Consider the following 25,435-nt stretch of genomic DNA (forward strand, 5'->3'; position numbering starts at 1 on the left):
CTAACATTCCTTATATCTTAGTAATTGCACCGCAATTACAGTTCTGGAGATATGAAACATCTCATTATTATGCGATTCCTCTCTCATTCCTCCTGGAAATGTACGAGTACATTGACAGTTGGGCACAGGGCCAGATTAAATGGAAAGCACCCATGTCTCATGTGATGGGGCCTCTGGCACCAAAAAGAAGGTAGAAGCCTTCACCAGAATTCAACAGCAGGTTTGGACTGATGTCCCAGCCTATCCTGCAAACATTAAACCGCCTCTAAATAGGAGCGAGCAGTGGCTTTACCTGTTCGCTCCTACAGCACTGCTTCTTTACACCACAGAGTCCTTGACAGGTTGGGTGTGTCTCCCACTGACCCTTTCGTCAACTCCCCCTAGGGATCTGACCTGTTGTGGTCCACCTAAAACTCTCACAGAGTATTACAACATCACCGACCGGCGGCAGCCCGTACACTAGACCGTGGACGGACCGACCGGCGGCAGCCCGTACACTAGACCGTGGACGGACCGACCGGCGGCAGCCCGTACACTAGACCGTGGACGGACCGACCGGCGGCAGCCCGTACACTAGACCGTGGACGGACCGACCGGCGGCAGCCCGTACACTAGACCGTGGACGGACCGACCGGCGGCAGCCCGTACACTAGACCGTGGACGGACCGACCGGCGGCAGCCCGTACACTAGACCGTGGACGGACCGACCGGCGGCAGCCCGTACACTAGACCGTGGACGGACCGACCGGCGGCAGCCCGTACACTAGACCGTGGACGGACCGACCGGCGGCAGCCCGTACACTAGACCGTGGACGGACCGACCGGCGGCAGCCCGTACACTAGACCGTGGACGGACCGACCGGCGGCAGCCCGTACACTAGACCGTGGACGGACCGACCGGCGGCAGCCCGTACACTAGACCGTGGACGGACCGACCGGCGGCAGCCCGTACACTAGACCGTGGACGGACTCTGGAAATAAATTTTCAGCCGAGCAGTGTCCGTGGATATAGTTGACACATGGAGGGCAAAGAATGGACAAAGGGCCAAACATGGATCCTTCACGGATGAACTAGTGACCATCTTGTTACATATGTCATCACAGACGTGTGAATGAGGCCTTACAGCGTTGGGTCCTGGGTTTGAATCTGGGCAACATCTACATGGAGTTAGTGCATTCTATATGTATTTGTGTGGGTTTCCTCTGCGTACTTGGGTTTCTACCCACACTGTCCAAAAAAAAAAAAAACGTACAATTTGGAATTCAGAATGTGGGCGCCAATGGGGACAAGGACTGATGTGAGAAATATGAGCTATGTAAATGAGTAAAATAAATAAATAATGTTCACAGGAACAATGGAAGGTTTTTATTATAAGCCATAATTTTTGGCAGATTTTTCCAGGGCATTAGGATACATTCACACGTGGCAGATTGCTGCAGAAAAAAAATGCGAATAACCCATTCGTCCAGCAGAAATCTATACACCTGCTGCAGAATCAACCCCAACCAGCTGGATGGAAAGGGTTTGCCAGTCACAGCAATTTCTGCAATGAATCTGCCACGTGTGACTACCCCCTCATACACCTATAAAACACAGAATCGGTAAATGATACCGGACAGTGCCCCGGAGACTCCTCTGCTGCCGGACAGTGCCCCGGAGACTCCTCTGCTGCCGGACAGTGCCCCGGAGACTCCTCTGCTGCCGGACAGTGCCCCGGAGACTCCTCTGCTGCCGGACAGTGCCCCGGAGACTCCTCTGCTGCCGGACAGTGCCCCGGAGACTCCTCTGCTGCCGGACAGTGCCCCGGAGACTCCTCTGCTGCCGGACAGTGCCCCGGAGACTCCTCTGCTGCCGGACAGTGCCCCGGAGACTCCTCTGCTGCCGGACAGTGCCCCGGAGACTCCTCTGCTGCCGGACAGTGCCCCGGAGACTCCTCTGCTGCCGGACAGTGCCCCGGAGACTCCTCTGCTGCCGGACAGTGCCCCGGAGACTCCTCTGCTGCCGGACAGTGCCCCGGAGACTCCTCTGCTGCCGGACAGTGACCCGGAGACTCCTCTGCTGCCGGACAGTGACCCGGAGACTCCTCTGCTGCCGGACAGTGACCCGGAGACTCCTCTGCTACCGGACAGTGACCCGGAGACTCCTCTGCTACCGGACAGTGACCCGGAGACTCCTCTGCAGCTCCTCCCTTAGCAGTAGCTGCATTGTCAGTGCTGATCTGTAGCCAAGGGCTCGATCACAAGACTGATATTTCATCCGGTAACACAGACCAGTTCTCCCAGTTTCCACATTTTCATACCGGTCCAGCAGCTGAACATCAACAATGTTTCCCTTGGACATTCGCAGTGCTATGGTGTGAAACTGCACATGATCAAATACGGAGTTACCGTCAACCCAAAAACTAACATCGTGAATGTAGTATGGCGGATACAGAGAAAAGCTCTGAAAAGGCTTCAAGTCCTGATGACGAAATTGTTCTATGAACCTTTCATCTTCTGTCCAAAGCATTCGCCAGTCTTCAATACCCAGAAGACTCATGGCCACTAAATCTATATTTAGAGCTACTGTAAGAAACCCAAGCTCTTCGTACTGCTCTCCGGGAGGAACCGTCCTAATTGTCCCTATTATCTGATCAAAATCGGCAGAGGAAAAGGTGATGGTGTAATCTTCCTTGTTCTGATGAAACGTTACAACGAATCTTGACAAACAATTTCCCATTTTCTCATTATCCTTGGTTTCCGTGGAAGGGAGGATGACTGACACCGCAATGGTGTCTATGGCGTCCTTGACAGTGTCCATCAACAGCTGCAGCCGATCTGTCAGGGTATGACCTCGATAAGCTAACATCATGAGGACCTCATGATAAACCGGCAACGTCCTGGGAGATATTAAGCACTTCCTAAAAACTAGCCCACTCACAATGGTGAGGTCATTGGGTCTTAGGATGGCTCTGCGAGTGAGGTCATCAATAAAGCATGTAAGTGAGGGTCTTAGATGACATAGCCCAGTGCCAGGATTGGTTTGGGTACTGCCGAGGTAAGGCGCCTGCAGAATATCCTTCTTGTGGAAGTCATCCATAATTTCCGATGCTCCCTTGTCTTTACCAGGCATCACAAAGTACAGGCTGGAGGGAGCTGCTGGATATGAAGGGCGACCTAAACAAGAGTCGTCCTGACAAGTAAGGGGAAACGTGTCTTCTATGACGTTTAGGGGCAGCTTCTCTTCACACCGTTTTATCAGTTCTTTATATATTACACTGATGGGGTGACATGATGTGTTCCACAGGAAACCCCTGAAAGACACAAAACGTAAAAATACATTTTTAAGATCTCAAATATGAACAATGTCAGGAACTCTGATCCTGCAGTCCACAGCAACTAAATATAAACCCCTTCCCAACCCCCACCAAAACTAGAGCCCAATCTGGAGCTGAGCAGGCGCCACAGACAACCAGGGTTAATGTCTGCGATCATTGATAACGCTGATGGCAGACATTTGACCATGGCACCTGAGGCATTAAATGTGACCATGGTATCTGAGAGCTATAAAACCCGGGCCAGAACATCTTCCCCTCGCATATATCGGGGAAGGCGTTGCTTAGTAGTAATAGACCTAAACCTGTACAAGGCTTCCGGGCCTATTACTGGTATATTCCAATGGACGCCTAAAAATAAAATAAATAAAAAGTTTAAAAATTAAAAAAAATATATATTTAAATGATTTATAAAAATTCAAATAATGTCTAACCCCTTTAATCATAGGATAACTCCTTTGACCACTTCAACCCCGCTAGCTGAAACCCCCTTCATGACCAGAGCACTTTTTACACTTCGGCACTACACTACTTTCACCGTTTATCGCTCGGTCATGCAACTTACCACCCAAATGAATTTTACCTCCTTTTCTTCTCACTAAGAGCTTTCATTTGGTGGTATTTTATTGCTGCTGACATTTTTACTTTTTTTGTTATTAATCAAAATTTAACGATTTTTTTGCAAAAAAATGACATTTTTCACTTTCAGCTGTAAAATTTTGCAAAAAAAAACGACATCCATATATAAATTTTTCACCAAATTTATTGTTCTACATGTCTTTGATAAAAAAAAAATGTTTGGGCAAAAAAAAAAAATGGTTTGGGTAAAAGTTATAGCGTTTACACACTATGGTACAAAAATGTGAATTTCCGCTTTTTGAAACAGCTCTGACTTTCTGAGCACCTGTCATGTTTCCTGAGGTTCTACAATGCCCAAACAGTAGAAAAACCCCACAAATGACCCCATTTCGGAAAGTAGACACCCTAAGGTATTCGCTGATGGGCATAGTGAGTTCATAGAACTTTTTATTTTTTGTCACAAGTTAGCGGAAAATGATGATTATTTTTTTATTTTTATTTTTTTCTTACAAAGTCTCATATTCCACTAACTTGCGACAAAAAATAACAAATTCTAGGAACTCACCATGCCCCTCACAGAATACCTTGGGGTGTCTTCTTTCCAAAATGGGGTCACTTGTGGCGTAGTTATACTGCCCTGGCAATTTAGGGGCCCAAATGTGTGAGAAGAACTTTGCAATCAAAATGTGTAAAAAATGACCGGTGAAATCTGAAAGGTGCACTTTGGAATATGTGCCCCTTTGCCCACCTTGGCAGCAAAAAAGTGTGACACATCTGGTATCGCCGTACTCAGGAGAAGTTGGGGAATGTGTTTTGGGGTGTCATTTTACATATAACCATGCTGGGTGAGAGAAATATCTTTTCCCATTTTTTTATACAAAGTTGGCATTTGACCAAGATATTTATCTCACCCAGCATGGGTATATGTAAAATGACACCCCAAAACACATTCCCCAACTTCTCCTGAGTACGGCGATACCAGATGTGTGACACTTTTGCGCATCTAGGCTGCAAAAGTGCCCAAATTCTTTTTAGGGGGGCATTTTTAGACATTTGGATCCCAGACTTCTTCTCACGCTTTAGGGCCCCTAAAAAGCCAGGGCAGTATAAATACCCCACATGTGACCCCACTTTGGAAAGAAGACACCCCAAGGTATTCAATGAGGGGCATGGCGAGTTCATAGAAATGTATTTTTTTTGGCATAAGTTAGCGGAAATTGATTTTTTTTTTGGTTTTTCTCACAAAGTCTCACTTTCCGCTAACTTAGGACAAAAATTTAAATCTTTCATGGACTCAATATGCCCCTCAGCGAATACCTTGGGGTGTCTTCTTTCCAAAATGGGGTCAGTTGTGGGGTGTTTGTACTGCCCTGGCATTTGAGGGTCTCCGCAATCATTACATGTATGGCCAGCATTAGGAGTTTCTGCTATTCTCCTTTTATTGAGCATACAGGTAATGAGATTTTTTTTTCCGTTCAGCCTCTGGGCAGAAAGAAAAAAAATGAACGGCACAGATTTCTTCATTCGCATCGATCAATGTGGATGAAAAAATCTCTGCCAAAAATAAAAAAAAAAGGAGGGGAAAGGCGTCTGCCAGGACATAGGAGCTCCGCCCAACATCCATACCCACTTAGCTCGTATGCCCTGGCAAACCAGATTTCTCCATTCACATCAATCGATGTGGATGAATAAATCATTGCCGGGATATTTTATTTTATTTTTTATATACAAAGTGTTTGCCAAAGCATAGGAACGCCGCCTCCTCCTCAGCTCGTATGCCTTGGCAAACGTATCTGTTACTGCAGAGTAGAAATCCCGTCTTGCAGCGCCGCATACACCGACTTGCGTGTAATCTGACAGCAGCGCAATGCTTCTGTCAGAATGCACATCGGTGCTGCAGCTAGTAGATCGGTTGGTCCACCTGGAAGGTAAAAAAAAAAAAAAAAAAAAAAAAAACAGGCCACAACGCAATAATTTTATTAACTTTGGAACAGAATACATAAACTTTAACTTTTTGAACTAAACATTAACCTTTTTGCTTACTGGGTTTTTTTTTTGTTTTGTTTTTTTACCTTTATAGAACAAACCTCTCCTTCCCCATGGGTCAATGTGCAAAGCGCAAATCGCCCAAAGATGTGGCGAAGTGCGTTATGCACTTTGTCCCATGTGAAAGGAGACGTTTGCAGCAGCTGTGAGTGAATGGGCCCTAATAGCCCTGTGTGCCTGTCCTGGTGAGATGATCCCTATGCTAATAGTGTACCTGTGTGTGGTACTTCCGGAAACACTCTCCAAAGCATAGGGCAGGGTGGTCAGGACAGAAATAGCGGGTGTCACGCCTTATTCCACTCCTGCTACAGACACGAAAAAATTTTCGGGGTGGCGGTCGGTTTGAGGTACCAGGAACGACACTGGGGAAATGTCGCTCGTGTAGACGGCTAACTACACTGGTGGATGGGGCCACGGAACCTCCTGGGTACAGGAGGTTCTCGATGATCTCTTCCTGAAATTTGAGGAAGGATCCAGTTCTCCCAGCCTTACTGTAGAGAACAAAACTATTGTACAGAGCCAATTGAATTAAATATACAGACACCTTCTTATACCAGCGTCTGGTTCTGCGGGACACTAAATACAGAGCCAACATCTGGTCATTGAAGTCCACCCCTCCCATGTGAAGGTTATAGTCGTGGACTGAGAGGGGCTTTTCAATGACACGGGTTGCTCGCTCAATTTGGATTGTCGTGTCTGCGTGAATGGAGGAGAGCATGTAAACGTCACGGTTGTCTCTCCATTTCAACGCGAGCAGTTCTTCGTTACACAGTGCGGCCCTCTGCCCCCTTGCATGACGGGTGGTAACGAGCCGTTGGGGGAAGCCCGCGCGACTAGTTCGCGCGCTACCACAGGCGCCAATCCGTTCTAGAAACAAATGCCTAAAGAGGGCCACACTTGTGTAAAAATTGTCCACATAAAGATGGTACCCCTTGCCGAATAAGGGTGACACCAAGTCCCAAACTGTCTTCCCACTGCTCCCCAGGTAGTCAGGGCAACCGACCGGCTCCAGGGTCTGATCTTTTCCCTCATAGATCCGAAATTTGTGGGTATAGCCTGTGGCCCTTTCACAGAGCTTATACAATTTGACCCCATACCGGGCGCGCTTGCTTGGGATGTATTGTTTGAATCCAAGGCGCCCGGTAAAATGTATCAGGGACTCGTCTATGCAGATGTTTTGCTCAGGGGTATACAAATCTGCAAATTTCAGGTTGAAATGGTCTATGAGGGGCCGATTTTTGTGGAGTCGGTCAAAAGCAGGGTGGCCTCTGGGACGGGAGGTGCTGTTATCACTAAAGTGCAGGAAACGCAGGATGGTCTCAAATCGTGTCCTGGACATGGCAGCAGAGAACATGGGCATGTGATGAATCGGGTTCGTGGACCAATATGACCGCAATTCATGCTTTTTAGTTAGACCCATGTTGAGGAGGAGGCCCAGAAAAGTTTTAATTTCGGAAACTTGGACTGGTTTCCACCGGAAAGACTGGGCATAAGAGCTTCCCGGGTTAGCGGTTATAAATTGTGTGGCATATCTGTTTGTTTCGGCCACAACTAAGTCTAAGAGCTCCACAGTCAAGAACAGCTCAAAAAATCCCAGGGCCGAACCGATCTGAGCTGTCTCAACCCGAACTCCAGACTGGGCGGTGAAAGGGAAAACTACAGGTGCGGCTGAAGTTGGGGACTGCCAATCAGGGTTTGCCAGCACCTCTGGGATTCTAGGGGCTCTACGGGCACGTCTTTGCGGTGGCTGCGACGGGGTCACTACTGCACGTGCCACCGTACCAGCTTCAACTGCCCTTCTGGTGCTCGCTACTTCACCAGGTTGTACGGCAGTGCTGGTACTAGGTCCAGGAAGGGCTGGGCTGCTGGTGTATGCCTCACCACGTAATCCGACAGCACCAGCCCCACTCTGCTGCTCTTGAAGCGGATCCTGCGCAACCTGCGGTCTAGCGACACGGGGCCGGGTACGCCTGGTGGTATCAGGGACCTCAGCCTCCTCGTCCGAACTTTGGGTCAGAGAGCCACTGCTTTCTACAGGTTCGTATTCTGACCCGCTGGATTCATCAGATGAGGGTTCCCATTCCTCATCCGACTGGGTCAGAAGCCTGTAGGCCTCTTCAGAAGAATACCCCCTGTTAGACATTTGGGCAACTAAATTTAGGGGTATTCCCTGAGACTACCCAAGAAAAAAAAAGCAAGCCTGTCTTACAAAGGGGAGGCTAGCGAAGTACCGGAGGCCGCTGCGGTTGATAAAAAATATCAAAACTGATTTTTTTATCGCCGCAGTGCGTGTAAAGTAAATGTGCAGCGATCAAAAAAAAAATATTTTTTTGTCACTGCGGTGGGGCGGGCGTGGGCGAACGCACGTGTGGGCGACCAATCAGGCCTGATCGGGCAAACACTGCGTTTTGGGTGGAGGGCGAACTAAAGTGACACTAATACAATTATAGATCTGACCGTGATCAGTTTTGATCACTTTCAGATACTATAAAAGTACAAATGCTGATTAGCGATACGCTAATCAGCGAATAACGGACTGCGGTGCGGTGGGCTGGGCGCTAACTGATCGCTAAACTACCTAACCAAGGGGCCTAAACTATACCTAAAACCTAACGGTCAATACCAGTGAAAAAAAAAAAAGTGACAGTTTGCACTGATCACTTTTTTCCTTTTCACTAGTGATTGACAGGGGCAAGAAGGGGTGATCAAAGGGTTAATTGGGTGCTGGGAGGTGATCTGGGGGCTAAGTGTAGTGTAGTGGGTACTCACAGTGATGTGTGCTCCTCTGCTCCTCTGCTGGAACCAACCGACCAAAAGAAGGAGCAGAGGAGCACAGCAGCCATATAACCCCATCATATTTACTAATATGATGGGTTATGTGGCTTCTGACTTTTCCTAGCATTTCCAGCATGCCAAGTCGGGACAGGAAGCACAGAGCAGTGTGACGAGACAGCGGCGGTGGAATCGGTGGAGGATAGCAATGCATCTTTGCTATTTTCAACATGTTGTGCCTGTTGATGACATATGACCACTGCAGCCAATCATCGTATTTGTAGCCTCCGTCAGGTAAATGACACCCTATGGATATTTGTGACATATTTGCCAGGATGACAAATGTAGTACTTAGACGCAGTGTGCACAGAGCCTAAAAGAACCTAAACTCCCTCCTCACCTGTCTACTGCAGCTTCAGTGCATTTTGGGTCCTGGACAGAAGTTAGTGCATCGATTAACTGCAATGCTGCTAGGTTCTCCAATGGTAGACTTCTGGTGAACACATGAGTCAAAGCTCCAACCACATGGAAGGATTTCTGCTGGCTCCTACAAAAGAAACAAGAAAAGCAAGAAATGTTCACTCCTCGAAGACCAGCCATGATTAGCCTTAAAGGAGTCTGTTTCCATAAGTAATGCATTCAAACTTACTTGGTCCCTGCCACTCCAGTTCTCCGTGTTGGCGCCCGCAAATCCATGTTCCAGTCCCCAGACTGTTTACATTCGGTGGTGCATGGGCATGGTCACATGATCACAAGGGGCATATCACCACTGATGCAAGTTATTGGCTGCAGCAAAGCATGTGGCCATTTTCATTTACCACCGGATGTAAACATTCCGGGGACCGGAACATGGACGTGCAGGAGCCAGAACAGAGGACCAGATCACGGAATGGGGACAAAAAGTCTTCATTCCCGGAGAACCCCTTTAAAGGGTTTTCTGAGATTATAAATAACAGTGATAAAACAACAAAAAGGACCAGTGCTCCTTGTTGGCTGCAGTGACACATGCGACTGCTGCAGCCAATCACTGGCCTCAGCATTCCCAAGCCGTACACCACTGAGGCCAGTGGCTGACTGCAGAGGTCAGGTGTGGACGAGCACTGCAGCCAAGTAAAGCGACGACTGTTGCGGTGGCACTGAAAAGACAGGGGATCTAACAGACGGGTACTGCTTCTTTTGTTAGCACATTGCCCAAAGTTTTTTTTTTAACCTCCAACAAACCCTATTACGCACCAAAACAATCTTAATATCATTTTTTTTTAGTTGTAGGACAGCATGCATGTATGCATGTATGATGCCTCGTTTTTTTTTTTTGCAGTGGTTGCTCCATCATTTGCTTCCATTTAGGAGAACAAATAGGTCAGTGATTAAATTAACTTTTTATTAAATTTGCAGGCTAGGTGAGAAACATTGTTTGGGGGCCAACCCCTACACTTTGTTTTATGTATAAGCAAGTACGTTCGCCTACGCATTAATAAGCACACAGACTGGTCCTTGGGGGTGACTTCATGTACGGTGTGAGTAAAGGTGACCCTGTGACATAATCCAAGAGGAGATCCCGCTTCGGCTTTCCCCTTTTAGGACACAATTAGCTTTGATTGCGGCATACAAGGAGTTCAGATTCCCCGATTGCTACAGTCAGAGCAGGACTGTGTATTAGTAGTGGTCAAAGCAGCGTCTTGCAAGTACTTCTAGTCCTATTAGGGACTAGATGTTGGGGCACTGCTGTGGGTGGAGGGATGATTCCCTCCATGTAAGGGGGATCTAGCATTCCTATTAATAATGGGCCCTTTGCTGATGAATTTTCGAGGGAAGAAGGAGGGGAGGGACCTTTAGGGATGCTCCCTTTATAAAGCGCCAAGATCAAGCAGTATGCAGACATCATATACCTGAAGCCTACATCTGGGGCCCTTTCTACCAACTATAGGAACTTTTTTGGAGGAGTTCTTTCCGATTATTATATCCTTTTGGATCTGACTCCCATATACAATTTTTTTCTCCCGTGAAGAACCAGTGAAGATACTGGGGAAATGCAGCGTTGGGAATTTGATTTGTTCCTTAAATCATCTTCAGTTGTTGGACTAATTTCTTTTATCCTTTGATATTTGGGAATAACATGTAACTTAGAAGGCGAGGGCAGGGAATGTAAGGATTTAGCCACCGAGAGGTGGGGGTCGCCCCTTTTGGGGCGGGTGCTCTGCCTGTAGGCAGGGAAATTGTGAGGGACTCATTAGGGAAATACATGTTGTTCCCAACGACAACAGGATATGAAAGAGAATTGAGACCTGCCGAATGTTTAGAGTCTTGTATGGACATCTACTACCTTCACCACCACCTCATCCGGTACCAACAAACCGTGAGTAAAGAAGGACATGATATGTCCCACCTCTAAACAACTCTGCCTTTAACCACTTCAGATCTGCCCGTTGACTGGACATGGCATCTAAAAATCAGTTCAGAAAAATCTGCCTTCCATAAACCATATGGCGCTCGTTTCCTTCGGCGCCCTGCCGTGTGCCCTTACATCAGTTTATGACCACATGTGGGGTGTTTATGTAAACCGCAGAACCAGGGTAATAAATATTAAGTTTTGTTTGGCTGTGAACCCTCGGTTTTAAAGAAAAAAAAAAAAAAAAAAAGAATTAAAATGGAAAAATCTGACAAAAAAGTTAAATTTAATCTCCAGTTTCCTTTAATTCTTGTGGAACACCTAAAGGGTTAACAAGGTTTGTAAAATCAGTTTTGAGTAACTTGAGGGGTGTAGTTTCTATAATGGGGTCATTTATGGGGGGTTTCCACCAGGGGCGGACTGACAACTCATGGGCCCCCGGGCAATAGGAGATTATGGGGCCCCTGTGTCCCCGCCCATCCTCAAGCCACACCCACATCACCTATATCAATATTTAAATCCCAGAGAGCCCTTTTACCTTGTGTTATCTGTAGTGTTACATAGGACTGCAAAAATACCCAGGAGCCAAATTACATAAATAGGCTACTTTCACACTAGCATTTTTGTTATATCCGGCAGGGTTCAGCAAAAACGCTTTCGTTACTGATAATACAACCGGATCCGTTCATAACAGATGCAGATAGTTGTATTATCTGTAACATAGCCAAGACGGATCCGTCGTGAACTCCATTGAAAGTCCATGGGGGACGGAACAGTTTTCTATTGTGTCAAATCCGTCTTGCTCCATATCCCAGGACGGAAAGCAAAATACAACATGTTGCGGTTTGCTCTCCGGTCTGGCAACGCAACTTAACGGAACGGAATGCATTATGGAGGATTCCGTTCTGTTCAGTTCAGTTTTGCAATGAATGGGGGAAAAAACGGAAGCGTTTTTTTTCCGGTAATGAGACCCTATTACAGAACTTAATACTGGAAAACGTTAACGCTAGTGTGAAAGTGGCCTTATAATAAAAATAAAAAAAAGACTTGGAGGAGATGTCTCCTCCGTTTGACCCAGACCGCCATGACAAATTCTTTCAGCCGCATTTAGTCTCTACAGAGTTTGTTACACAGACACGTTAGATTTCTCATAATTGGGGTCATTTATCAAACTGGTGCATAGTACAATTGGCTTAGTTGCCCATAGCACCCAATCAGATTTTACTTTTCATTCTCAAAAGGAGCTGACAAATTAAAAGTGGAATCTGTTTGCAACCAAGCCAGTTCTACTTTACACCAGTTTGATAAATGAAACCCAAATGTCCCTAAAGTGTCTACAGAAATTATAATGTCCCCTAGAGTGCCCCCAGTAATAATAACATCCTATATTATGCTCCAGATAATAATACCTGTATAGTGTCCCTGAAAAATAATATCCCCTAATATGTTTTTGTAATAGAAATGCCCCTATAGTTCCTACCCAATAGCGACATCCTGCACACTGCCCCCACAGTACCAATTGCCCCCCACGGTACCAATTGTCCCCCACGGTACCAATTGTCCCCCACACTGCCGCCACGGTACCAATTGTCCCCCACACTGCCCCCACGGTACCAATTGTCCCCCACGGTACCAACTGTCCCCGACACTGCCCCCACGGTACCAATTGTCCCCCACGGTACCAATTGTCCCCGACACTGCCCCCACGGTACCAATTGTCCCCCACGGTACCAATTGTCCCCGACACTGCCCCCACGGTACCAATTGTCCCCACGGTACCAATTGTCCTCCACACTGCCCCCACGGTACCAATTGTCCCCCACAGCATTGATTTCCCCCCAGACTGCCCTCACAGTATTGATTGTCTCTCACAGTATTAATTTTTCCCCCCACACTGCCCCCACAGTATTAATTGTCCCCCACACTGCCCCCACAGTATTAATTGTTCCCCACACTGCCCCCACAGTATTAATTGTCCCCCACACTGCCCCCACAGTATTAATTTCCCCCTACACTGCACCCATGTAGTAGTTTGCCCCCCATGTAGTAATTTGCCCCCCATTGTCCCTTCAGTAATATGTATCCTCCCCTCCTGTGCCCCCCAGTAATGTCCCCCAAAGTTGGCTTGGCACACAAAAAAAATAAAATAAAAGCCAATACTTACCTCTGTACTAGACACCTGGCGCTCACTCGTAGATAGGCAGGCGCGCGGCCTGAGTCCTATCGTATAGGTAATATCGCGATTCGCGACGCTGCGCCAGCCGCTGGGCCCGGGCCCTGATAGCCAGGCCCGGGTGAATAACTTTGCAGTCATAATGGCACGGCTGCGACGGGCCCCTGGACCACGTCCGAAGTGCCCGACCGGTCAGTCCGCCCCTGGTTTCCACTATATAAGCCCCACAAAGTGACTTCAGACCTGAACTGGTCCTTAAAAAGTGGGTTTTGGAAATTTTCTTCAAAAATGTAAGATTAAAATTCTAAGCCTTGTAACGTCCTAAAAAAAAATAAAAATATTACATTTCCAAAATGATGCAAACATAAAGTAGACATATGGGGAATGTTAAGTAATAAATATTTTATGGGGTATCACTTTCTGTTTTAAAAGCAGTGAAATTTAGAAAATCACGAATATTTACAAATTTTGGGTAATTTGGGGATTTTTTCATAAATAAAGGTGAAATATATTGACCATCATGAAGTACAATGTGTCACGAGAAAACATTCTCAGAATGGCCTGGATAAATAAAAGCGTTCCAAAGTTATTACCACATAAAGTTACACTGGTCAGATTTGCAAAAAATGGCTCCGTCAGGAAGGGGGTAAATGGCCCGGATGGGAAGTGGTAAATCTAGACCGACGTAAATGTTGTATCAGATGATTATTGAATCTTTATAAATAATTCTTTTGAAGAGTTTTTCAGTCTTTAATGCATATGTAATAAAGGTAGATGTCAGGGAGATTTTCTGAGTGTTTTGTACAGGTTATATGAACAAGCAGCAGATCGTCCCCTTACCTGTACCCCGTGCTCTGGTAACCGCAGTGCTGATCAGAATCAAAAGGGACCACCGATGTCAGGATGAACCCCGCCATAGCAGCCATGGCTGCCACTTGCCAGCTGTTATGCCATTCCCTCTTGGGCTGATCGGCAGGAGTGCCACCTTGCCCTTCGCATAAGGCCACATGGACTTCCCCTTTTGGAGAAAGAACTTCCGCACAACTGTGATACAAGAAGCATCGGAAAAACACATTTAGTTTGTGCTGTCTAATGTAGACACAACTGAGACAGAACTATATAAATGTCACCTTATTCAACTGGCACAATGGATGCTGGGAGAAAAAAAATGCCAGAATTGCTGGAGATTTTTTTACTCACCCCCGCCTCCAAAAAAATAAAATTATAAGCGATCAAAAAAATCATATGGAAGGAGGTGTGCCGTGCCGTGCAGGCGCACAACGACGGGGTAGGGAAATTTAACACCAGAGTTGGGGAGAAGGAGCCACCTAATGCGCTTGCGTCTTACCTCTCAGCTGGACACCGGCCGACACTGCGCATGCGCCGGGAGCATCACAAACGGTTAGAGGGTAGGGAAAAATTACGGGCCAGTGCACAAGCGCAGCTAACTACTCCCCGACTGTGAGCCTTTGCTGGAGTTAGTCTCATCTGCACTGGTTCTTGGTTGATCTCTTAAGCTGGTGAGGCTCCCGAGGCATGCGCAGTGTCGGACGGTGTCCAGCTGAGAGTTAAGGCACAAGCGCATTAGGTGGCTCCTTTTCCCCAACTCTGGTCTGAAATTTCCCTAACCCATCGTTGTGCGCCTGCACGGCGCACCTCCTTCCAAAGCTGGAACGTCATGTCCGGTGCGGCCGCGTCACAACAGAAAGTGACGAGGGTAGGGAAATCTCACGGGTAGGGGGAATATCACGGAACACCGGCTTGGGATGTTTGTTGGAGGTGACAGGTTCCCTTTAAAATGCGACATGGCAACTTAAAATGATCCCAGTGAAATCTTCCCTCCAAAATCAATATATGTTGCTTCTTCCCCTCTGCACCCTGCACCCTGCCCATACAGCAGTTTACAACCACATATGGGGCATCTCTGTAAACTGCAGAATCAGGGAAATAAATATTGAGTTTTGTTTGGTTGTTAACCCTTGCTATCTTACAGGAGGAAATTTTTTTTATAAAAATTGAAAATCAGCAACAAAAAAAAATAATTTGACATTTTGAAAAGTTTGTAAACTCATATTTGACTAAGTTGATGGGTGTAGTTTCTACAATGGGGTCATTTGTGGGTGGTTTATATAATGTCAGCCCCACAAAGTGACTTCATAACTGAATTGGGCCTTTTAAATTGGGTTTTGGAAACTTTCTTAAAAAATGTAAAAAATTTCATCTAAAATTCTAATCCATCTAACATCCCAAAAAAAGAAACAAAAATGACGCCAACATAAAACAGACGTATGGGAAATGTAACGTAATAACTAATTTTACGAGGTATCACTATTGAAATTTAGAAAATTGCGTATTTTTCTAAACGTTTGGGAAATTGTACTACTACTACTGCAGCAGCCACCGAGACAACCCTTACCTGCGAAAAAAATGACACAGCAAATCTCTGTTCTTCTTCACCCCCGCCTTTCTGCCGCAGTGCGGGAAGTTGAAAATGATTCTGTCGTAAGGTTGATTGGAGAGAAAGACATATTCATGGAGCTTTGTGGCATCCACGCCAAAGTGAACCGCTGCTCCTACAGATGGCAGGAAAAATACCACACTAAAAACGGAAATTTCATTTATGATATTAAACCCTTACCCTGGGTTCACACCTGAGCGTTCCTGAGACGCGCATTTTACGCGCGTATTTGTCGCGCGTATTTTGCAATAGTAAACGCGCGTTTGTGTGATTGACTGCAGTGTTGTCCAATGAGTCTATGGCCAAAACGCGCGACAAACGCCCCAAAAAAAGCTCAAGAACTTGTTTATGCGTCGGGCGTTTTACAGCGCGTTCAAACGCGCTGTAAAACGCTCAAGTGTGAACCAGGGCCATAGGGAAGCATTGGTTTTCACGTGTTGAGCGTTTTACAGCGCGTTTGAATGCGCTGTAAAACGCTCAGGTGTGAACTTAGGGTTAAAGACAAGGCCAATTTTTATTTTTTCCTCCTCACGTTCCAATTACCATCATTTTTTTTTTTTTTTTTTTTTTTTTTTGTTCACATAGCTATATGAGGAATTTTTGTTTTGCGGGACAAGATGCATTTTTTTATTGCCACCATTTTATTTACCATGTCTTGTATTGGAAAAAGGGGAAAAAATTATTTTGTGTGGCAAAAAAATAATGTCTTTGCATCGCCATATTCTGACAGCCATAACTTTTTTATACTTCAGTCTACAGAGCTGTATGAGGGCTTGTTTTTTGTGTAACAAACTGTATTTTTTATTACTACCATTTTTGTGGTATGTACATCCATTTGATCACTGTTATTTAATAAATTTTTTTGGGGGGTGGGACAAGATGACAAAAAAAATAAAGTGTCGAATCGTGTGTTTTCCAGTTTTTTTTTCCATTACAGCGTTTACCATACAGGAATTTTTTTAATATATTTTAATAGTTCAGACATTTTCAGATGTGGCGATACCTAATATGTTTTTTTTTTTATGTTTATATATTTTTATATAGAAAATTGGAAAATGGGTGATTAAGACTTTTAATATATTGGTGTTTTTTTTTTATGTTTCACTATTAGTCCCCATAGGGGCCTAGAACATGGGATCTTTTCATCCCCTCTCGTATTCACCCTAATAGAGATCTATTAGGGTGAATAGGATTTCTACACTCTACATTCTGAGCTGTGCCTCGTGCATAGCCTTCAGCAGCGTCCAGGCTGCCATGGCAACTGATCGGACCCTGCAATTTCACTGCGGCGGCTCCGATCGGAAGGCAGTGAGCCGCACCCCTCAGCCTTCACTCACAAGTGCCCCAGCATTGATCACAGCACCTGAGGGGTTAAATGACGGGGGAGCAGCCATCACCGCTGCCTGGTTGCACCATTACAAACACTTATCCCGTTTACCCCTGATCAGCAGGGATCCTCAGGGCCCCTGCTGATCACTAGAATGGGGGCTCTGTGTTTCCCTGTTTGAATGGAGCGGTGGTCACACACGTGCGCTGCATTCTGCGCTACGTGACTGCCGGAGATAACGCAGCACTTGTGCTGTGCTGTCCCTGGAAGCCTCTGAGTTTAATGGCGCTGCAGCCAACACACGTGACCATGGCTCCATTCAAGCAGGTGAACATGGGGCCCTGTGAGGTGTGGCCCTCAGCAAGCATACATTCTAATAAACGTTTTAAATGGATGCCAGCAAAAGTATACAGCCATCACAAACCATGATCTCGAATCTGGACGGGGTGGGGTGGGGGGGAATTTGAGACGTATACAGCCCCAAACAATGGGGTTCTCACTGACACAATGCACTGCAGGGTTACTTACTTTACCTTGACTTCTAAGGTGCTGGACGCTGCTCCATGTGAGGTGCTGGGTGCACACAACCTCTTCTGACTCACAGCAGGTGGCAGTGATGTGATGACTGCCCGCGTCACACAGGGAGGCAGCGAATGAAAAATTTCCTTCTCCGACCAACAGAAGAGTAAGAGTCTTCTTCTCCGGATCTTGATCTGAATAAGAAACGCAACATTTATCTTCTACTGATCCCGAGTTACAGCCTGTATTATACTCTGCATTAACAATTCTGCAGGCTTCAGAGCCGCAATCCCCTGGCGATTGGCATTACGCGAAGAGTTATTTTGGGGTTACTACAGATGAGGACATAATCCTATGGGTCCAATGAGCTCCATGATACTCCCACCATATGCAGCGTCTGCTCTGGAGGACTTAATGCAGCCGTACATCACATGATGAAGTGAATGAGTGTCATGTAACACTCCCCTCCCCTGGAAGGACACGTATGGTCGCCACTGTTTTAGCAGTCAGACCTGCAGGGATCACTGACCGCCATTGGGGATGGATGGAGGAACAGCCACCCAACATGTCGCTTTATCAAGAAACTGCACATTTTTTGCAGGAAGCACCACATGTGGAATACGCTGTGCCTGCCATGTGCAATTACTGTGGCACTGAGATTTCTGTCTGAGCCCCCCAGTAATGTCGCTCACCCATCATGTATTTAGGTTCCCCAGGGACTGGCAGTCCTGTCCCGTTACACCAGGGGTACCACCGGCCAGCGGAGAGCCACGTGACCCGCTCCTGCAGCCTGCTTCCTGGTTTGCGGTCGCATGCGAGTGACGTCACGTTCTGTTACTAAGCAACAAACATCAACAAACTGGATCCACAACGAAGCGCTGGGTATGTATTAACCCTGTGCAGCCAGGGAGTTATAAGTATTTATATTGCTCTATGTATATGCTATATCTTTCTGTCTGTGTGTATGTAGATCTATGAAGGGATCACATGCTATTTAGAATTATAAATGCTTTACCTAGTGCTGCTGTTTCCTTCTGATAGATATATATATATATATCTCCAAAGGATGGCAGGGCAGCACTCCTCACTTCAAGTGATGCAAATAATTCAGGTGCCAGCGTTTTCCCCTGGGTCCTGGGGTCCAAACACAATCCAAATAAATGCAGATTGAAATACAGCGGCCGTGTCCATGAGACCTTACACGTGAATTTACATGAATAATTTGCAGTCTTTTAGAGATTCGGAGCATTTTACTGTTAAAACACCTCTCAACCTTCCAGACCCAGTGAGGTAAGTTGTGAAAAGCGCACCTAAGAAAGTTGGCGCATGCAGTGCACACGCGGCTAGGAGCGCATCCTCGGCCACTGCTGCTGGACACGTAAGCTTCTCCCTGTTCTGCCTTCCGATCAGCGATGACAGGCGTCAGTACAGGTGAGCAGTGCAGCACAGGAGCCTTGATGAGAGCAGTGCCTGTATAGGCAATGATTGGGGGGGGGGGGGGTGCTGTGCAGCCAGCCCCCAAGGAGCAGAGGATGGGAGTGGTAGTGGCCTTGGGGAGTTTGAAGGAGCTTCTAATGGCTCAGTACAAAGGGATCCTCCATTTTTTATAAATTTTCTTTCAGACCATAGACATGTTTTATATGCCAGAACTTATAACTCAATTGACTTTCTTCTGCAGAATGTCACATTTTGGTTCTGATCTGAAGGCAGATGGACATGGTGAAGTATGGCTAGATATTAGACCAGAGACAAAGTTCAAGCAGTATGGATGGAGGTGCACAACCAAAGAGGACTCCTACAGCAACAAGACTCTCATTGGAAACTGGAATCAGGAACATTATGACCTGTGTAAACTGGCGGAAAGGAAACCAACGGTTTCTCAGGTACTGAGGACAATATGGAGCCAATATGCTACTTTTTTTAATGATTCTGTGGGCATGTTTACAAGTGGTCTTGGGGTTATTAACCTGTGAAATGGCATGGGGCACCTCTCTAGTGAGGGGAGTATTGTTGGCCTTAGATCTTCCTATGATGAGTTCCACCATTTAGCAAAGGTACCATAGCACTGCTTGTTTTTTTTTTTAGAGTTTTTAGTTACATAGTTAATACGGTTGAAAAAAGACAAACGTCCATCAAGTTCAACCAAGGGATAGGTGGGGACGCAAATCCCAGAAGGAAGTGAGACTCAGATTTCTACACATTTTCATAAGCATTAATGTTGGTTATTTTTAAGAATTCATCTAAACCCTTTTTAAACTGTCCACTGTTCCTGCTGTGACCACGTCCTGAGGAAGTCTATTCCACAGATTCACAGTTCTTACAGTAAAGAAGCTTTGACGCTTCTGGAGACTGAACTTTTTCCTCTCCAATCGGAATCAGCGCCCCCTTGTCTTTTAAGGGCATTTTACATGGAACAGTTTTTCACAGTATTTTTTTTTATGGCCCATTTATATATCTGTATAGGTTAGGCTAGTTTCACACTAGCGTTCGTCGGTCCGCTCGTGAGCTCCGTTTGAAGGGCCTCACGAGCGGACCCGAACGCCTCCGTCCAGCCCTGATGCAGTCTGAATGGAGCGGATCCGCTCAGACTGCATCAGTCTGGCGGCGTTCAGCCTCCGCTCCGCTCGCCTCCGCACGGACAGGCGGACAGCTGAACGCTGCTTGCAGTGCAGAGGCGAGCGGATCCGTTCAGACTTACAATGTAAGTCAATGGGAACGGATCCGCTTGAAGAGGTCACCATATGGCTCAATCTTCAAGCGGATCCGTCCCCCATTGACTTTACATTGAAAGTCTGAACGGATCCGCTCAGGCATCTTGCGCACTTAGAAAATTTTCTAAGTTATTAATGCAGACGGATCCGTACTGAACGGAGCCTCCGTCTGCATTAATATGATCGGATCCGTTCAGAACGGATCCGATCAAACGCTAGTGTGAAAGTAGCCTAAATCATTCCCCCCTTAGACGTCTCTTCTCAAGACTAAATAAATTGAATTCTTTTAATCTTTCTTCATAACGAAGACCCTCCATGCCCCTTATCAGTTTAGTCGCTCTCCTCTGTACTTTTTCCAGCTGCAGAGCGTCCTTTGTATGGACTGGTGCCCAGAACTGGACTGCATATTCCAGATGGGGCCGCACCAACGCTTTGTAAAGTGGTAATATTACATCCCTGCCCGGCGAGTCCATTCCTCATTTAATGCGTGACAATATCCTGGTGGCCTTAGAAGCAGCTGATTGACATTGTATGCTGTTATTTAATCTATATCTACAAGGACACCCAAATCCTTCTCTATAAGTGACTCTCCCAGTGTTACATCCCCTCGGACATATGAAGCACAGAGATTATTACTACCAAGATGCATAACTTTACATTTATCCACATGAACCTCATTTGCCAAGTTGATGCCTAATCACTCAGAGTGTTCAAGTCAGCTTATATTTTGTGGACATCTTCCATAGACTGTGCAGTACTACATAGATTAGTGTAATATGCAAAAATAGATATGGTGCTATTAATCCCATCCTCAATATCATTAATAAATAAATTAAATAATATTGAAGACCTGTCCTCAGGAAAGGTCATTAGTATCTGATCGGTGGGGGCCTCCCTCTGATCGTTTGATTGTAGAGCCTCCAGTGATTGCCACGGCTTCTTCCTGGGCCAGTGACATCACGTGCATTGGTCACATGGCCTGTGCTTGGTTTGCTGTGAGTAGGCCGCAGCACTCGTGGAGCACCGTGGCCTCTTAAAACTGCTCACCTCATAGAATGTGTCGGCAGATAAGAACCCTTTGGCCCATCTAGTCTGCCCAATATACTGAATACTATGGATAGCCCCTGGCCCTATCTTATAGGGGTGCACCGAAATTCCGGCGGCCGAAAATATCGGCCGAAAATGGGCCTAATCCATTTCGGCCGATATTGGTACATATCGGCAGACAATATGGTTGGTTATATACGTTCGGGCGGCCGGCCGGCCGGCGGCGCCCCTCATGCTGTGCCTCCTAAACGCTTGCATGCACTTAGTGTGCACTTCCTTTCAGTCCGGCCGGGTACAAGAAACAAATGCTCCTGTACCGCGGACCGAACAGAGCTCGGCCACGCTACACAGGCTACACTAGAGGTGACAAGGGAGGGGTAGGGGGGGTGTAAAATGAGAGTGACAAGGGTGTGTGTAAAATGAGAGTGACAAGGGAGGGGGGGTAGAATGAGAGTGACAAGGGAGGGGGGGGAGTAGAATGAGAGTGACAAGGGGGGGTAGAATGAGAGTGACAAGGGAGGGGGTAGAATGAGAGTGACAAGGGGGGGTAGAATGAGAGTGACAAGGGAGGGGGTAGAATGAGAGTGACAAGGGAGGGGGGGTAGAATAAGAGTGACAAGGGAGGGGGGGAAATGAGAGTGACAAGGGAGGGAGGGGGGGAAGAGAGTGACAAAGGAGGGAGGGGGAGAGTGACAAGGGAGGGAGGGGGGGAGAGAGTGACAAAGGAGGGAGGGGGAGAGTGACAAGGGAGGGAGGGGGGGAGAGAGTGACATTTTTTTTAAAATAACCACTTTGGGTGGCATTGTGTGTATAATATCTATGTATCTGTTTAATTTTATATTTTAATTCACTTTCCTTTTTTTTTTACTTAAAAAAAGTATTTTAAAAGTATTTGGGCAAAAAGGCAGTTTCGGTTTCAGTTTTCGGTCAAGGGCATCCTGAATTTTCGGTTTCGGACCAGAATTTTCATTTCGGGGCACCCCTACTATCTTATATGAAGGATGGCCTTATGCCTATCCCATGCATGCTTAAACTCCTTCACTGTATTTGCAGCTACCACTTCTGCAGGAAGGCTATTCCATGCATCCACTACTCTCTCAGTAAAGTAATACTTCCTGATATTACTTTTAAACCTTTGCCCCTCTAATTTAAAACTATGTCCTCTTGTAGCAGTTTTTCTTCTTTTAAATATTCTTTCCTCTTTTACCTTGTTGATTCCCTTTATGTATTTAGCAGTTTCTATCATATCCCCTCTGTCTCGTCTTTCTTCCAAGCTATACATGTTAAGGTCCTTTAACCTTTCCTGGTAAGTTTTATCCTGCAATCCATGTACCAGTTTAGTAGCTCTTCTCTGAACTCTCTCCAAAGTATCAATATCCTTCTGGAGATATGGTCTCCAGTACTGAGCACAATACTCCAAATGAGGTCTCACTAGTGCTCTGTAGAGCGGCATGAGCACCTCCCTCTTTCTACTGGTAATGCCTCTCCCTATACACCCAAGCATTCTGATGAAGGTACTGGGAGTCAGACAACCTACCTATCAGATATCGATGACCTATTCTGAGGATAGACCATCAATGTTAAACTCTCAAAAAAAAACTTTAATAACGCCTGCCTGGACCTAAATACTAAAGTCAGGAGCAATTTTTTTATCTGGATACATGACCTGAACAGGTCCACTAAGAGGGCAAGCCGGTGCCAGTGATCAGGCAGATTGCTCAGGTAAACTGAACGCTCTGCCCAATCATAGAAAAAAGTGTATGCAGCTAGTAAATACCTTTATACTCCTCTCTACCACCTTAACTGCTTCCTATGACTTCTATGCTGCTCATACACCGTTCTTATACAGGCGCCGTTGCCCCCATGACTGAGTTCTGTATAGTGCATTGTGTGCAGGCGATGTGACCTCACACGTACGAGACCCCGGCATTCAGATGTAGCTTGGCTGCAAATGGGATATGACAGGCCTGCTCAGGTTATCATAGGATATGACAGTGAATGGTCTGGTCATATCTATCATATTGACTTTAGCTATATTTTCGCTCCAGAATAATAATGAGTCAGATTACTAAGCAAAATTGGTTTCTTTTTTCCAGTACGCTCACTACTACCAGACGTCATACGGGGCTGAATATCTCAGGAACAAGGGCTCTGCGGAGAGGCAAGGTACAGAACAGACTCATCACATTTTCACTGTAATAACTCAGAACCGGGCCTCACCCCCTGCTCAGGATTACATAATCACATACCCATACCAAAGGGTTAAAAGTGCTCATTTGCACCTACTGTGTTCCTTCATAGGAGACATAAGTGACATTGCCATCCTATGGAGACGGAGCACCTGTATTAGGTTCCTCTCTCTGAGCAGATACCTCCTCCCTTCTACTGAATCCCTGTCAATTGGTCTTTCTTGATAATATTCTGTGGTTTCTGAGTTAAAGGGGTTAAAAATCAGTCTGTTTGCAATCTGCTTGCAAATTTCTGTTTTCTTTCTGTCTTCAGCTCTGACAGCTCATGTGTAGCTCTTATCTCTGATCTCCTGACCTCATTATAGGGCAATTCTTATCAAACTGATAAGAATGTGGCATAAATAAGTGTTTATGAGGTCAGGAGATAAGAGATGAGAGCTACACATGAGCCTTTAAATGACAAAATTCATAGAAAACAGAAAGTGACAGCTTGCAAACAGACTGATTTTTAATCCCTGTATCTCAGAAATGGCTGAAAATTATTAATGAAGACCAACTTAAAACATTATTTTTAGCCCAAAATAATTAAAATGCAATGATAGAAAAAAATGAACCCCGATGGTTTACATAGCCTTTAAAGGGGTTTTCCAGAACATAACAAAATACTTACTATATATTTGCAGTCTGTTTTAACTGCCAAGCTCATCACTAGGCTTCTGATCAGAACATGGGGTGTGATGTCCGTAGTGACCTCATGTGGCACAGTAATGTGGTGCTGCATCCACAGGACGGTGCCCTGATAGTCTATCATGAAAAGCTGCCATGGTCTCTTAAAAAACCGCTAAGTAAGTAGAGTCAGCAGAGATTGTACCGTCTTGTGCCCCATGTATAACATTGCACTGACACATACGCACATTGCACTGACACATACCAGTCTTAGTTTCGTTTTTGTGCAGCGATGATGTGCCATACGTCGAATGACCGCTGCAGCCAGTCACTGGTCTCAGCACTGACACTTACATGTTAGGAACAAGACTACTGAGGTCAGTGAAGGGCAGCAGAGGTGGATGGACATGACCAGGACATGCAAACAGAGACCAGCAGCAACTTCCAAAACATCACTGCTGGAGTACAGTGCGGTTTTACAGCTGGGGGACCTTTGTTTTTTTTTTATTGTAGAACTTTTTCTACAGTTTGACCTGCTGCGTAAGGACATCTACATTCAGGACTGTGCACATAGTAATGTTATATGCAGATTTATGTGTGTAAATTCTAGTTTTCTTTATTTTCTTTATTTATTTTAGTTTTCAAGAGGGAGCCTCATGTTTTTCCTGGACATCAGCCTGAACTAAACCCTCCACAATCTCAACGGAAATCCTGCTATATGATGGACTATGGTGGCACCAGATTTTTATCAGTCCAGAATAATATGAATTTATAAGACACATTACATTTAAAGGGGTTGTCTCACTTCAACAAACTGCATTTATTATGTAGAGAAAGTGAATACAAGGCACTTCCTAATGTATTGTTAGTATCCATATTGCCTCCTTTGCTGGCTGGATTCATTTTTCCATCACATTATACACTGCTCGTTCCCATGGTTACAACCACCCTGCAATCCAGCAATGGTGGCCGTGCTTGCACACTATAGTAAAAAGCATCGGCCTATGCACGGTCCCAGCCGGCAAAGAGGCCAGCACTTTTTCCTATAGTGTGCAAACACGGCCACTGTGGCTGAATTGCAGGGTGGTCGTAACCCCCGAAAACGAGCAGTGTATAATGTGATGGAAAAATTAATCCAGCCAGCAAAGGAGGCAATATGGACAATAACAATACATTAGTGAGTGCCTTGTATTAAGTTTCTCTGCATGATAAATGCCATTTGCTGAAGTGAGACAGCTCTTTTAA

At 45.9% G+C, this 25,435-nt stretch overlaps 2 protein-coding genes across 2 annotated transcripts; one reads left to right on the forward strand and one right to left on the reverse strand.

Moving 5' to 3' along the window:
* Nucleotides 1-1,351: 1,351 nt before the first annotated feature.
* FDXACB1 (ferredoxin-fold anticodon binding domain containing 1) lies at nucleotides 1,352-18,397 on the reverse strand. Its single transcript, XM_044278476.1, has 6 exons — nucleotides 18,270-18,397; nucleotides 17,592-17,771; nucleotides 15,690-15,846; nucleotides 14,114-14,317; nucleotides 9,112-9,258; nucleotides 1,352-3,293 (listed from the first exon to the last, which is right to left on the reverse strand). The coding sequence occupies exons 1-6, from the start codon at nucleotides 18,274-18,276 to the stop codon at nucleotides 2,150-2,152; spliced, it is 1,839 nt and encodes a 612-aa protein (XP_044134411.1). The 5' UTR covers nucleotides 18,277-18,397; the 3' UTR covers nucleotides 1,352-2,149.
* On the forward strand, nucleotides 18,373-25,023 carry C2H11orf1 (chromosome 2 C11orf1 homolog). Its single transcript, XM_044278477.1, has 4 exons — nucleotides 18,373-18,459; nucleotides 19,256-19,460; nucleotides 23,432-23,501; nucleotides 24,829-25,023. The coding sequence occupies exons 2-4, from the start codon at nucleotides 19,257-19,259 to the stop codon at nucleotides 24,963-24,965; spliced, it is 411 nt and encodes a 136-aa protein (XP_044134412.1). The 5' UTR covers nucleotides 18,373-18,459; nucleotide 19,256; the 3' UTR covers nucleotides 24,966-25,023.
* The last annotated feature ends 412 nt before the right edge of the window (nucleotides 25,024-25,435 follow it).

The sequence above is a fragment of the Bufo gargarizans genome, chromosome 2 (genome assembly GCF_014858855.1).
Source record: "Bufo gargarizans isolate SCDJY-AF-19 chromosome 2, ASM1485885v1, whole genome shotgun sequence".
Classification (NCBI taxonomy): Eukaryota; Metazoa; Chordata; class Amphibia; order Anura; family Bufonidae; genus Bufo; species Bufo gargarizans.